Below are 16,287 nucleotides of genomic sequence, written 5' to 3'. Positions count from 1 at the left end.
TGTCTGGTCGTTTTAACCCCTTGAACCACAACCATGCGGTGATACATGACCTGACAATATTTCCAAACATTCCCTTGTATGTTTTTTTCAGATGCAGCAAAATCTTTAAAATCCCCTTTTAAAACGGCGCACACTATATGCTAATTACTCATTAGAGGGTCATGGGGCGGTGCCGCTATCCTGAAGAGTCACATAGTCCTGCCTCTAAACCCACCTTTCCATGCTTGAGTGACATCTCCCTGGCTGATACAACTTTCTCGGATGCACCATTGCCTTGTGGCCCTATACACAAGAGGGGGGGGCTGTGTGGCACTATACACAAGGGGGGGCTGTGTGGCACTATACACAAGGGGAGGTATGTGTGGCACTATACACATGGGGGAACTGTATGCAACTATTTACAAGGGGGAAGGCTGTGGCTCTATCTACAGGGGCTGAGTGTGGCACAATCTACAGGGGTATGTGTGCGGCACTATCTACTAAGGGGGGGCTGTGTGGCACTATATACGAGGGGGGCTGTGTGGAACTATATATAGTGGGGGCTTGATAGCGATGTCTACAGAGGGGCTGTATGGCACTATCTACAATCTACAAGGGGGAGGTGGGGGCGCCATCTACAAATGGGGTGTGACACGGTCTATAGGCGGAGCTTTATAGCACTGTCTACAGCGGGGCTGTATGGCACATTCTCCAGGGGGCATTATTTATAAGTTGGGCTGCTTGTGGCACCCGGGGGGGTGGCCCCGGTCAAGAGTTTGCTATGGGCCCCAGTCTTACCTAGTTATGCCCCTGAAATAGGGATAGCAAAAACCCCTAGTGATCAGATCTTTACTAGTGCAGTATTATAAAGCGAAAAATAACGTAAAGATAACAATGATTTACCTGGCCAATCGGTTTTCATTATGTCAACGCCGACCTGGAGCTCGGGCTCAGCTGCCAGAACAGCGTAATCGCCCTGATGGGAGACATTGAAGTTAAAGTTTGTGAGGGGAGGAGGAACCCCGCTGACCAGGAATGGCTTCCCCTTAGCGGTCCTGTCCAGCAGGATCTTGTCCCAGGGGATCTGCAGCTTTTCTGCAATCAACTTTCTGATCAGAAGGCGGCCGGCCTGTAGAAGAAAAGAAGAATGAGTTCTGTAATGAAGACTTATATTCTGGGATATTACATAGACGGCCTAACAAGACTTCAATGTATGATCGGAAGAAGCCCACCCCACTCTGCTGATCGGTGAGGGTCCCGGGAGTGAGATATTATCCTAACAATAAGACAGCAATGGAATTAGCTAAATCTAGAACAAAGCTTACAACTTTTACTGAGCTAAGCCCTGTCTGCCTCTGAGAAAGCTGGGTGACACAGATACGATTACGAGGATAGCTCTTACGTGGGCGGTCACCATTGCAGTAGGCAGTAGCCTAGGGACCCATTGAGGAGGGGGTCTCAATTTCTGAATGTAAAAAAAAAAAAGAAGCAATGTTCTCCTTTTGCTCAGTCTTCCTGTATAAAAAAATGTCCTCCTACATTTGCAGATTTTCTGCCTGTAACGAGGCCCGACAAACAATTCAGCAAGTCGATCTGACTCGTTTACATGTCTTCAGTTCTACATGAGCCCGAACAATCATTATTAAAAACGTATGGGTCTAAACCATCTCATTTTCGTTGGCAGAACATCCCTATTTACACGGGCAGATGTGATGCCGACAATTGATATATTTTATTGCCCGCATAAAAGATCCGATTAGCTGTCAAATGAGCGTTTGCTCATTTGTTAGCCGAGCGCTGGGCGTATTACACGGGCCAATAATGAGGAATGAGCCTTCATGGGCACTTGTTCGGCCAATTAGGGACTTAAAGTGGTTCTCCGGGCATTTTTTTTTTGATGGCCTCTTCAGTGTATACCAGGCACAGCACCGTACACATCCACAGCGGCTGTGCCTGGGAACGCAGCTCAGACTCATTAAACTTGAATGGGATCGGAACTGCAATCTCTGTCACAGCCGCTACGGAAGTGTACGGCGCTGTGCCTGTAAACTGTGAGAGCGCTGCAGCGATAGATGCCGCAGCCCCATAATTCTGCTGATCGGTCCGGTCCCGGGAGTCAGACCCACACCAATCAGATATTGATGGCATATCCTGAGGATAGTCCAGCAATAAAAACTGCCCGGAGAACCCCCTTCAGGCCTTATTCACAGACAGCACACGGACGCACATCCATGTGCTGTGCGTGATTCGCGCAACAGTTGCTCAAGAAATGATGGGAAAAAGAAAACCGCGTGACATAAGGATGGCATACGCGCGAAAATAACTCAGACACGCGCCAAACACTCATGACACACGGAACTGCAACGCACGCAAAACGGACACGTTCGTGTGAATCCGGCCTTAGAGTAAGGATTGGTGAGGGAGGTGCAACTTAACCCAACTAATGGGGGGCGCATACTAGAATCCCTTGGGCACCAATAGAGCACGTCCTGCCTCTGGATGTATCACTTCATATCACAGCGGATCGCCGTTCATGACAACTAGATGAGAAACCTTACGGGAATTGTAATGTCGGACATACGGCTTTCTAAGAAACATATGTAACATTTCACAAACGTAGAATTTGATGGGCGAGATTTATCAAAACGGGTGCAAAGGAAAGTGAAGTAGTTGCCAATGGCAACCAATCAGGTCGCTGCTTTAATTTATCAAAGGGAATCTGATTAGTTGCTGTGGGCACCTACTCCACTTTCCCTCTGCGCCAGTTTTGATATATCTCCTCCACACCTCCAATGACTCATATATATATATATATATATATATATACACACACAGTATAACACAACGGGCAGCTCACTATAAAATAGTTCTGGTGTCGAGTTCACCGATTATTTCTTATACGCAAAGAAACCGGAAAAATATATTTCAAAAATAATACCGGCTCTGTAGACGACACAGTTTATGGGAACGGATCAATAAAAAGTATATATTTAACACCCCCCAAGATCTCTTTATTACAATATTAGTAAAATTGTACAATAAGGTGCTAAAAAAAAAAACTAAAACACCCAAATAAAATGAATCGTCAGCGTTAATAGCGAATAGTCCAGGAGGCCTAAAAATTCTGAGGCGCTCTTGCGGGAATTCAACTCGTATACAAATATGCCCAAATATCAGTAGAAACCTGTCCGTAAATAGTTTCATATAATAAATATCCACTTATTGTAAATATGAAGTTACTTTAGTGCCAATGCGCTTTTACCCCCCTCCCCCCAGGCAACGGCGTCTCAGCATCCATGTGGCATCACGTGGGGGGCAGCGCTGGGCGATTCTATTATTTTACTGTTTTAGCTTATTTTATTATATTGTACAATTATTGGTAACAAAATGTCTTCGAGGGTGTTTTATATATACTTTTTATTTATGAACCAAGCTGGTACTTTATTCAGATCCTACTGATGAATTTGAAGGGAATCACCATTTAAAAGGGTTGTCTGGTTCAGAAATGTCTTTCTGGGTGTCCTGCCCCGCACTGTTAGCCGGAGGATCTCAGGTGTCCATTGACAGGAGTGTTTATACAACATCTGTACAAAGCAGAACTCTGCCCCTCAGGGAGATAAGCGTTGCCAGGTGTCTTGTGGCTGCTTATCTCCGGAAGAGCCTGAGGACCGGGCATGTTTGGACCCTTCTTCAGTGTTCAGACTACAGTGGGGACGCCTCCATATACTAGGGGTAGAGACGACATAATAAGGGGGCAGCTTATATATAGATCCCATACAAGTGATATATATACCATGGCAGCTTTGGCATCGCGGGTGAACATGAACTGAGCAATGCGCTGCTTCTCCTCAGGCTGCACACAGCGGGCGCACAGTAACCAGTCATCCCGGGTGGGGGCCCAGCGACCACAAGGGAAGGCCCACCTCACACCCTCCATGACGAGAGACCTCCGCAGAGGCTGCATGTACATAAACCGGGCCGGTGTTGCAGAGCAGCGCACACACACCGCCCTGTCATTTCAGTCACTGGATACGACACGGAGCAGCTGTGTAAAAACGAAATTGAAAGAACGTGTCTGCTGCCCTCCAGATAGAATGTATACGTGCAGCCGCCATATTCTCGGAGATCATGAGTGAAAGAAAGCCGCTTTGGTCTTCGACAAGATGGCTTCTACAGCGGCAGTGGGGAGCTGCTGAGTGATTTGGGTTTTGCTTTTTTCAACCAACTTTACTAACCAGAGGTAATGAACACAAGTGAATAATCCTGGCTATACTTTACATATGGTTATACTTTCAGTGGTGAGTGACGTGTCTCTGGACTTGCCAGTTCTGCAGTGTTATTATTTCCTATGTATGTCCCGACTAATAAATCTAATACATGGAGAAAAAGGAACTGAGAGTGATGGGAATTCATTTCACAGTACCCACCGCAGCCATTTTTTGGGATTTTAATTCTCACTTCCTCCCCACATTCCTAAAGCCATAACTTTTCTTATTTTTCCGTAGATATAGCCGTACAAGGGCTTGCTTTTTGCGGGACGAGTTGTAGATTTTCACCGCCATTTATTGTACCATACAATGAATGGGAGCCATTAGAGTGAATCCAGCATAGCCCCTGTTGGTAACACCGCGCCGTGCCGGGCTCCTCCCTCTTTTCTCTATAGATTTACTTGTTTTCTATTGGTTTATTCCTTTTTTTGCTTCTCCTCCACCCTCTTTCGGCACGCGCAAGTTCTAGAAGATTCATCTGCGGCGGGAAAATCCTGTATTCCCATTGGTTAAGGCCGTGGAAATTTGGTGTACATATTGCCAGCATGTTGGCGGTCCGGTGCCTGTCTGAATTGAAGAGAATCAACATCGCCCTGCCTGCCCTCCCTCATCTAGTCGCGGTATCTGTTAGTGGGGGTTTAGTCGCCCAGTTTATGGGTGGACAAGGTCAGGTAGTGATGAATTATTGGTATATTATTTATTACAATTATTTGTTGTTTATTAAGGTTTCATATTTTATCTATTTATTGTGTAACCCCTTAATAAATACTGCTGCGGACAGTGTAAGAGCTGGGGAGCGCTTGCGCTGTCCATAGCAGAGACACGCCCCCTCGCCAGTTCGGCAGAAGACTGATCTTCAAAGCTGAAGAGTGAGAGCGTGCGCGCGTACACTCCTCGCTTTTGATGTAACACTGTCCATAGCTGATTGGACAGTGTCACAGCCATAGTAATTCGCCCCCTTGACAGTACACGCCCCGTTGACTGTTCAGGAGGTTGCTGGGAAACTGGAAAAAAATTCTGGGGTGGAATGGGAAATTAACTGAGATTCCTCCATTTAATTTTTTTTTGCTTTTTTACGGCGTTCGCCATTCAATAAAAACAACATGTCAACTTAGTTCTGTGGGCCAATACGATTACGACGATACCATATTATATATTTTATGTTTTTTGTACTTTTACAAGGAAAAAAATAGTTGTTAAAAATGTCATTTTTTTGTGTCGTCAAACTCAGCCATAACTTTTACATTTTTCCATCATTTAAGCATTATGAGGGCTTATTTTTTGCACTTTTGTTTTAATTGGTACCATTTTGGGGTACATGCAAGTTTTTGATCACTTTTATTACATTTTTTGTTGGAGATGAGGTGACCAAAAATCAGCGATTCCAGCGTGTAAAATTCGCTTGTTGCAGAAGAGTCCGCTGTTTCACGTACAACGGAGACCTGCGTAGTATGGAGCGAGCTCAGCCGGTGAGCGCACTCCATACTTTCTCTTGCCGGCTATGACGTAAGTAAATGTCAAATGTTGTCAAGGGGTTTGTCCACTAAACAAATTATCACCTCGATGGACCCTCCCCAGTCACTAGAACAGACAATGCTCCCTTCACCTTGTCCGTCCTTGTTGCTGTAGGAGAGTTTGTGAATTAGAATTGACTTTTCCATTTTCTATATAAGTGGATCACAACTTCTCATCCAACAGATCACAGCTGGATGTTGAAAAATAGTCCCTACTGAGAGATTAGGTGAAAAAATAAATACAATGGGACGGGGTATAGATTTAATTGTCCACGGTGTCCAGTTCAAAATGTTTTTGTAAAATTTTCACTGGTAAAAGTTTTCTTTGCTCTCTAAGGCCAGGATCACACACACACACAGTTTTTGGTGCAGTATTTTTTTGCCAAACACAATAGTGGGAACAAAGAGAGAAAAATGCATGTCTTCTATTTTTCGCCGACTAATTTCTTCCTCTTAGGCCCTATTCACACGAACATGTTTAACGTCCGTGATACGCATGTGAAAATCAAGACCTATGTTGGTCAATGGGGCCGTTCAGACATTCCATGATTTTCACGCTGCGTAAAACTCACGACATGTCCTACACTTGGGCGTTTTTCGCGCATCACGCACCCATTGAAGTCAATGGGTGCGTGAAAATCACGGACATCACACGGACGCACTTCCGTGTGCTATGCGTGATTCGCGCAACAGTTGCTCAAGAAATGGAGAAAAAGAAAACCACCTCCTTCATTTCTTTTTTTATACGTCAAAACCGCGTAACATAAGGATGCCATACGCGCAAAAATAACGCAGCCACGCACCAAACACTGACACACGAAACTGCAACGTGCGCAAACCGCACACGTTCGTGTAAATAAGGCCTTACTGTCATCTCTTCTCTGTACAGCCGTCCAGTGATCCCAGGGGGAAATTTAGGAACTTTTCTTAATGTTATAACCCCTCTTATCATTGAGAGAGAGAGGATATGTGCTCTCTGATTGTCACATTTAGGGGGGGGGGGGGGGTCTTTTTTATTCTCCTACTGGGTGAGAATATGAGCAATTACACATATAATCTCCCCCTGCAGCTAATAAAATCATTTGTTGACTTGGATGTTTACCATCATCTAGATTGCAGAGATTTTTGGCCTCTAGTTCTGGTGAATAGGTGAAGATACTATATATGCATGTAGACATAAGGGACCTGTATGAACTCTGCACATCTAAGGGCCCGTTCACATCCGCTTTGGTTTCCGTTGGAGGATTGCGCTATTGACTCCGTCAAAACAAATGGAAACCTTAAACAACTGTGACAAACGGAAACCATAAGCAACGGAAGCATTGCCATTTAACCCCTTAATGACCAAGCTATTTTTTACGTTTTTCCATCGTCGCATTCCAAGAGCTATAACTTTTTTATTTTTGCGTCGACATAGCTGTATTTTTTAATAGCACCATACGATACCAAATTTGTATAGATTTTGTATGTTTTACTACTTTTACACAGTAAAACGCTTTTTTTTCAAAATTATTTGTTTTTGTGTCTCCATAGATGAAGAGCCATAACTTTTTTTTTATTGTTCGGCCGATGCAGCTGTATGAGGGCTTTTTTTTTTTGCGGGAAGACTTTTTATTGGTACCATTTTGGAGTAGATGTGACTTTTTGATCACTTTTTTTTACGGCAGGATTCACAGAAAATAGCAATTTTTACATTTTTTTTAATTAAATAGTTCAACTATTAAAGCCATTCATCCGATCGCTATTATAATACACTGCAATACTTTTGTATTGCAGTGGATTACTGCCTGCCCGTTTAGAACGGACAGGCATCTGCTAGGACATGCCTCCGGCATGATCTAGCAGGCATTCATTACTGGCAGACCTGGGGGCCTTTATTAGGCCCCCGACGGCCATAGAAGACACAGACACTCGGTGATCTTATCGCCGGGTGTCAGTGGGATGAGAGGCAGCTCCGTCCCTCTCTCCAAAACCACTCAGATGCGCCGTACACTATTGAGCACCGCATCTGAAGGGTTAAACGGGTGAGAGCGATACTTGTATCGATCTCACACGTTCGAGCAGGGACGCCCCCAGCCCTCAGCTGCCTCTGGGAGATTTGACAGCTCACTGCTCGGTTTATATATTCTGATGCAGCGTCGTAAAAAGGCATATGCATCAGAATAAAGCCTGTTAGTGACCGACATGAAAATGCATATTGGCGGTCACTAATGGCGTATTTTTGGGCCACGTTTTTATTAGAATATATTTTAGGCACCATGTCAGGTTTGAAGAGGTCTGGTGGGGCCAAAACAGTGGAAACACCTCCAAAAATACACCATTTGACAAACTACACCCTCAAGAAATTCATCAAGGGGTATAGAGCATTTTAACCCCACAGGTTTTTTTGCTGAATTTAGTGGAATTGGTCCGTAAAAATGAAAATCAAATTTTTTCCAATAAAACTTAGAAATTATAAATTTTTACAAGGAATAAAGAAGAAAAGGCACCCCAAGATTTGGAAAGCAATTTCTCCTACAGCAATACCCCATATGTGGTAATAAACAGCTGTTTGGACACACGGCAGGGCTCAGAAGGGAAGGAGCGCTATTTGACTTTTGGAGCTCAATTTACTCCATTGGTTTTCGGGTGTCATGTCGCATTTGCAAAGCCCCTGAGGGATCAAAACAGTGGACACCCCCCCAGAAGTGACCCCATTTGGGAAACTACAGCCCTAAAAAGAATTTATCTAGGGGTATAGTGAACATTTTGATCCCATAGGTTTTTAGCTGAATGTAGTATAATTAGCCCATGAAAACTTTTTTTTTTAACGGCGTTCACAGTGTGCTATAAATGACATTTAATTTATTCTGCGGGTCGATGCGATTACGGCGATACCATATGTATATAGTTTTTTTTTTATGTTTTACGGTGTTTGCACGATAAAATCAGTTTTAAATTTTTTTTCGTTTTTGTGTCGCCATATTCTAAGAGCCACAACTTTTTTTATTTTTCTACCAAGAAAGCTGTGTGAGGGCTTGTTTTTTGCAAAACAAACTAGTTTTTATTGGTACAATTTTTGGGTACATGCGACTTTTTGATCCCTATTTATGCAATATTTTGGGAGCTGAATTGACTAAAAATAGCAATTCCGGTATTGTGTTTTTATGGCTGTCACCGTGCGCGATAAATGACATTATATTTTTATAATTCAGGCCCTTACGGATGCAGCGATCACCGCTATGATCCGACCTGATGTTTTCCCCCTGTACTAGGGCTCCTAGTAGCAGCCCGTACTGGGAGATGCCGGGCTGCGGGGAGCGCCTGTGTGCTCTTTTAGGAGCACACGTAGATTAAGGCGGAATTCACGCGACAGGGTTTCCCGGCCGGGTGCCGGCCATTCATAAATCGGCCGTCACCCGGCTGCATTAGGAACAATAGACCCCTATTGGGGCTATTCACATGACCGATTTGACGGGCCGGGAAAACCGGGCGTCAAAAAATGGTACATGCCCTATTTTCGGCCGGGTAACCGGCCGCCCGGCTCCCATAGAAGTCTATGGGGCCGAGTAATACGCGGCCATTATCCGGAATGTGTCCCGAGTGATGGCCGGGTCTACCTTCGCTCACGCACTCTCTCCTCCTCCTCACAGCGCAGAGTGCATGTGAGGAGGGGGAGGAGGAGGGTCTTTTTTTGCTCCCTGTAGGAGTCGGAATCCCCGGCCGGGGATTGGCGATTCCGCTACAGGAGTACAGGAGAAGTGAGTGACTACACTGTCCATATATGGACACAGCGATGTCACTCACTTCTGAAGCGGAATTCCCGACCTGTGGCAGGAAATTCCTCTCCAGGAGAAGTCAGTGACTACACTGTCCATATATGGACATTGAAGTCAGTGACTTCTCCTGGAATGTGGGGGGGGGGGCTGTGTGCAACCTACAGGGGTCTGGGTGGCAACCCCTACAAGGGGTCTGGGTGGCAACCCCTACAAGGGGTCTGGGTGGCATCACCTAGAGGGGGCTGTGTGTGGCAACAAATTTAAATGAAATTCATCCGATTTTAAAACGTACAGGGAAAAAAAACGGATGCAAATCCGATTTTCCCGGCCGACACTCGGACCCGGTCGTGTGAATGAGGCCTAACGGGCTGCAGGCACAAGGACAAGCTCTGCGGCCCGTTAATCTACGTGGGGTGGTCGGGAAGGGGTTAATGCAGACTTTCATCTTTCTGACCAAGCGCTACACCAATGGTTCTCATTCACTTTCAAATACAATGTACACTTATTACTCCCACCCACAAAGTTCTCCCCAGTGCGGCACCTCCTTACATCTCCTCCCTCATCTCTGTCTATCACGCTACCTGTGCTCTACGTTCTGCCATCGATCTTAGGCTATGTTCACACGCTTACTAAAAAACGTCTGAAAATACGGAGCTGTTTTCAAGGGAAAACTGCTCCTGATTTTCAGAAGTTTAAGCAAACTCACGTCATCCCAGGAGGCCGGACTACGCGCCGAGAAGAGGGAGGGGGTAAGTATGAGTGGGTTTTTTGGGGTTTTTTTTCCGGCGCCGCTTCGCAGAGGAAGTTCTGCCGGAAAAATGCACCACAACCTGCAGGGCTGATACACTGCGTTAAGCTGCGCAGCGTATCGGCACTGAATATGCTGTGTGTGTTACTACCCTTAAAGGGGTTTTCCAGTTTAGAAAATGCATTTTTATATGCCATCTTAGGCCAGGTTCCCAAATAGCGTAAACGCTGCGGAATTTCTATGGAATTTTCATCTCTTGACCAGGAGGACCTGTCCTGTCCACAGACAACACATTGATGTGATATGGCACTGTGTAATGCTTAATTCCCCCTGTGATGGCGCTGCAGGAAAATTTAACAGGTTTCCCAACATATTATAGCTGATCACTGGGGGTTCCAGAAGGAGAACACTTTGTGATCTGCTTATTGTCAAGGGACTCTTCTGACAAGTAGGGATTGTTCAAAGTGGAGTACTTCTTTAAGGATAACACCGTTGGTTTACCTGCAGTCCCATGTAAAAATCATAGAAAACACATATCACAATGGGTTATGCCAAAAGGAAAACCTAAGCGAGTAGTCCAGTTTTAGCAAATTGTTATGTATAATTAAAAGTTATACAATTTTCCAATATACGTTCGGTATTAATTCCTCACGGTTTTTCAAGATCTGCTTGTTATTCAGTAAGAACATTGATTGTTTATTTCCAGTGGATACAGTTCTGTCCATGGTCATGTGATGGACACAGGTGCACAACTCTGATAAACATACTGTAACGATCCAATCACCTGTGTGTCCATCACATGACCATGGACAGAATATTATCCACTGGAATTAAATGAATGATTCCTACTGATTAACAACAAGCAGAGATCTTGAAATTGTGTAACTTTTAATTATACAAAATAATATTTGCTGAAACCGGACAACCTGCCTCTTATCCATACAATGAAGCGTGACTATTTTAGTATTATTGAGATGTGAATATTTATTGTCGCTTTAATTTGCTCGGTCAGAAACCTTCCTCATCCAGCACAATGATAAATTATTTAGTATCACAGCTCTGACAACAACACCCATTATCCCTGTTCTCTGCTCACACTGAATATCAGGCAGGGCTGGAGGCTGTGGTATACGCTGCTCCCCTCATCCATTAAAGAATCATCCAATAGTAAGAGCTGGACTGAATGCCAATGAGGGACGGGATAACAAGGACATCTATGTAACAGGCCTGCTGATTGGCTGCTCTCCTGTGACGCTGCTCATACAACGTTACAATGTCAGCTACTTGTGTGGCCATTTAAATGTGACAGATGTAACTCTGTGCTGTGAGGCTCTGCCTGGCTGACACTGTACACTGCCTGCCATCCACACACACAGGTACAGTCAGTATTAACTCCTGTCACGTATGGATGTGTATAAATGTATAGTTGTGCAGTGTGTGTATACATGTATGCAGGGCCGCCATCAGGAATTTCAGGGCCCCCTACAGCTAAATTTTCTGGGCCCCCCTACCGTGGCACCGCCTGTTAACGGTACTCCGTCCAGCACCATATCATGGTACCCAGGGCCGCCATCAGCGGGGGTATTATGGGTACTGATGTGAGAGGCCCGGCCAAACCTAATTGAAAGGGGGGCCCGGCAACTGCCGCGACTTGCCTTTGGTAGAAAAGAAAAACAAACCCCTGCAATGGGGCTTGTTTTTTTCACCAAAAGAATGTCGTGAGCTGCGAGCCCCCCTTTCAATTAGGTTTGGCCGGGCCTCTCACATCAGTACCCATAATACCCCCCCTGATGGCGGCCCTGGGTAGCATGGGGGTCGTCATGGGGGCCGTCAAACACTGCCGCCCGTGTGACCAATCGCGCGCACCCGCAAACTCCCGCGCATGCCCACCCGCGACCGCCTGGAACCGCGCACCGAATTTTGAGGCAGATTTTGACCTGCCCACACTATCTTGCTGCGTTTTTTGTCCGCGGCGATTGAGGACAGCAGACAAAAAACGCAGGGAAAAATGCATTTTCTACCTCCCATTGATTTCGATGGGAGGTCAGAGGCGGAACCGCGGCAAGAAAGGACGTGCTGCTTTTTCTTTTTGCCGCGACTGGCTCCCATTGATTTCAGATTAAATCAATGGGAGGCGGTTTTGGAAGTTGTTTGGTGCTGATTCTGACGCAGCGTCCGAGTCAATATCAAGGCCCAAAAACTCTGTGAACTGGGCCTTATTGTTAGGGCTTATTCAGACGAACGTGTAATACGTCCGTGCAATGCGCGTGATTTTCACACGCCTCGCACGGACCTATGTTACTCTATGGGGCCGTTCAGACTGTCAGTGATTTTCACGCGCCTCGCACGGACCTATGTTACTCTATGGGGCCGTGCCGACTGTCAGTGAGTTTCATGCAGCGTGTGTCCGCTGCGTAAAACTCACGACATGTCCGATATTTGTGCATTGTTCGCGCATCACGCACCCATTGAAGTCAATGGGTGCGTGAAAATCATGCCCAGCACTTCCGCAGCCGTATAAACTATGAATGAAAACAGAAAAGCACCACGTGCTACAAACATACAAACAGAGTGTCATAATGATGGCGGCTGCGCAAAAATCACTCAGCCGCGCATCATACGCTGCTGACACACGGAGCTGTTATGGACCTTTTGCATGCACAAAACGCCACGTTTTTGCGCACGCAAAAAGCACACGCTCGTGTAAATCCGGCCTTAGGGTAGGAACACACTAGGCAGGAACACTGCGGATTTTATGCAACACATTTTATTGTGGAAAATCCGCAGCGTATCACAGTCGCAGCAGAGTGAAAGTCACTGACAGTCTGCACGGCCCCATAGAGTAACATAGGTCCGTGCGAGGCGCGTGAAAATCACGCACGTTGCACGGATGTATTACACGGTCGTCTGAATAAGCCCTAACAATAAGGCCCAGTTCACAGAGTTTTTGGGCCTTGATATTGACTCGGACACTGCGTCAGAATCAGTACCAAACAACTTCCATAACCGCCTCCCATTGATTTAATCTGAAATCAATGGGAGCCAGTCGCGGAAAAAAGGAAAAGCAGCATTTTTCGCTGCGTTTTTTGTCTGCTGTCCTCAATCGCAGCGGGCAAAAAACGCAGCAAAAAACGCGGCAAGATAGTGTGGGCAGGTCAAAATCTGACTCAAAATTCTTTAAGGAATTTTGAGGCAGATTTTTTCGGCCTGCAAAATACTCTGTGTGAACAGGGCCATACATAAACAGCACTTTGAGACACTTTACTCACCGTGTCAGAAGAGCTGCTCCCACTCCAGTCCTCTTCAGGCGATGTCTTCGGTCCAGATGTCGTCCTTGACCTCCAGGCTCCAGAAAATGGCGGGGATCGTAGAACTCCTGCCGCCGCGCAACAACTAGACTCCTCCCCCTCTCCTTACGCAGCTACGCTCTGGAGAAGGAGGACGAGGCGGAGTCGGACGAGGAGGACGACGAGGAGGCGGAGTCGGACGAGGAGGCGGAGTTGGAGGCGGGCCAGCAGGTAAGTAAACTGTGCGCTGCTGTCCCTGTGTGGCTGTCCTTCCCCATAGATCGGACTTGTGATGAGAGGGGGGCCCGCAGCTCACGGCGGTGTTTGACGAGAGGGGGGCCCGCAGCTCACGACATTGTTTTGGTGAAAAGAACAGGCCCCATTGCAGGGGCCTGTTTTTTTCTACCAAAGGCAAGTCGCGGCAGTTGCCGGACCCCCCTTTCAATTAAGTTTGGCCGTGCCCCCTACACTAGTACCCCTAATACCCCCCTGATGGCGGCCCTGTGTAGCGCGAATCACGCGCGTCACCCGGAAGTGCTTCCGTGTGCCGTGCACGATTTGCACGCACCCAATGACTTCAATGGGTGTGTGCTGCGCGAAACACGGGCAAGTATATGACATGTCGTGAGTTTTACACAGCGCACACACGCTGCGTGAAATTCACTGACAGTCTGAACGGCCCCATTCACTAACATAGATCCGTGCGACGTAATAAGTATCACGGACGTATAACACGTTCGTGTGAATAAGGCCTTATATTGTCATTTGTAGTGAATTTTCAGTGCACAATCCGCACCAAAAATAGGAGGCAAGTAAGTGGTTTATTCAGATGTCCATGTTCGGTCTGTGATATACGGAGCGTGTATCGGCCATATTTCCCGGACCGACCACAGTTCAGGGAGCCGGGTTTCTAGCATCACAGTTATCTATGATCATAGTCCCTCCCTTCCCGTGGGAATACTGTCCCCGGTCCCGTACTGAAAGCATCATTACCGTATGGGACAGTATTCCCGCAGAGAGGCAGGGACTCCCAGCAACACTGATAACTATGATGCTAGGAGTCCGGCTCCATCACGCTCCGTATGTCACGGACCGAATGCGGCCGTCTGAATAAGGCCTTAGTCTAGTTACACAGTGCGGTGAAATCCCATTTTTTGCCACAATTTTTGCAAAAAAACGTGACTTGACCGCACTGTGAGAATATAGCCTAACAGCACTTTTCATGTTTTGTATCTTTTTTTTATGCAATTTTCGTAATTGCGGCACAAATCACGCGGTTTTGCCGCGATTTTTATATAATCGCGGCGAAACTGCGCCATTTTTGCCGCGATTACGAAAATCGCGGCAAAAAAGCGCTAGGAAAACGAAAAAATACCAAAAAACTTTTTAACCAACTTTATACAATCTACAAATGGGGTCAGGGGGATGGGAATCAGAATGGATAGGGGAACATACTCACCAGCCTGCAGGTCCGGTCGGCAGTGTAGAGGAGCTGGGGGGCGGGATCTCCACACGCAGCTTCAGCACATGCTGCATCTTCCCCTCCAGTGAAGCTACAACAGGTATGCAGGGGCTGCCGCGAGTGTTGCTAGGGGAGTGTCGCTAGGGGGGTGACGCTAGGGGGGTGCCGCGGGCGTTGCGAGGGGGGCCCGTGAGCGTTGCGAGGGGGGGGGCCGTGAGCGTTGCGAGGGGGGGGCAACAGTCCGAGGGGGGGGGTGCGACGGCAGCCCGGCGGGCCCCTTTTACTTCATGTGGCCGGGCCCCTGACGGGAGTACCAGTAATACCCCCCTGATGGCGGCCCTGCATGTATGCATGCATCTGTGTGGATGTAGGTGTATTTTCAGTGTGTGTGTGTGTATATATGTTTGAATATTCAGTATAATGCGTACACTTGTTTATATCTAGTTATATATCGTACTTGCCAACTATTGAAAAGGGACATCCCAAAGGAAGGAACAACAAGTGCCCGCCCGTTTATACAGGACACCCCCCCCCCAACATATGCCAATTAAGTCACATATAGTGATTGCAGACCCCAGACTAGATCCCATAGACTAATACAGACCCATAAATAAATTCTCCCAGACACCCTAAACTAATAGGACTGCAAGGACCCATTGTCCACCTTACCTGCCCAGGACCTTATACCATCCTTCATTAAATAACACACCAACACCTTCTTTATGGAAATGTGGAAGTGGCCACAGCTTTATTATATTTACACCATCGGCATGAAGACATATATATATATTTCTTTCTCCTTCTCCTGAAATGCCGATGCTCCATGTCTCCATCAGGCATGTAGGGTGCTAACTCTGTCTTCTTCTGCCGTACTTTCCGCCAAGAAGGGGAACTGAGAAACCTACTCAGTCCCCCGACCACCCCCACCAAGCAACGCCAGCCCTCTCTCGGCACCATCCAACAGATCCAATAAAAAGATATCGAGCCCGATATCATTGAGGTGCACTCCATCTGGCGCCAGCAAATCCGCATTATCCCCCTCCAGGGATTGGTGCCGCAACCCAATTCCACCTATTGAGCGAATGAACCGCGACACCCGTACATTAATCAACCTGCGCACTCTCTCCAATGCAGCCATGTTCCTCGCTCCCCGCCACACCGTGCGCGCCACTATCTCAGACCAAACCACAACACATCGAGCGAACAGGTCCTGAAAGCGCGCCAAATCAGCCCGTATAAACGATAATAACTCGGCCATTTTAACTTGGCCG

General features: G+C 46.7%; 2 protein-coding genes across 5 annotated transcripts in view; one reads left to right on the top strand and one right to left on the bottom strand.

Annotated features, from left to right (window-relative positions):
- The window catches only part of AASDHPPT (aminoadipate-semialdehyde dehydrogenase-phosphopantetheinyl transferase), a 61,988-nt gene extending 57,863 nt beyond the window's left edge, over positions 1–4,125 (bottom strand). Inside the window, exons 1-2 of the mRNA XM_075851583.1 lie at positions 3,773–4,125; positions 883–1,108 (exon numbers count right to left, since the gene is read on the bottom strand). Coding sequence (XP_075707698.1) covers positions 883–1,108; positions 3,773–3,949 — 403 coding nt within the window. The 5' untranslated portion in view covers positions 3,950–4,125. The remainder of the gene's footprint in view (positions 1–882; positions 1,109–3,772) is intronic.
- A 7,423-nt stretch (positions 4,126–11,548) lies between these two features.
- The window catches only part of KBTBD3 (kelch repeat and BTB domain containing 3), a 32,931-nt gene continuing 28,192 nt past the window's right edge, over positions 11,549–16,287 (top strand). For all 4 annotated transcript variants that reach the window (XM_075851582.1, XM_075851579.1, XM_075851581.1 and 1 more), the window contains exon 1: positions 11,549–11,643. The gene's annotated coding sequence lies outside the window, so the exon portion shown is untranslated. The remainder of the gene's footprint in view (positions 11,644–16,287) is intronic.

This window comes from Rhinoderma darwinii, chromosome 2 (assembly GCF_050947455.1).
Source record: "Rhinoderma darwinii isolate aRhiDar2 chromosome 2, aRhiDar2.hap1, whole genome shotgun sequence".
Lineage (NCBI taxonomy): Eukaryota > Metazoa > Chordata > Amphibia > Anura > Rhinodermatidae > Rhinoderma > Rhinoderma darwinii.
This window is presented reverse-complemented; position numbering and strand designations above follow the sequence as displayed.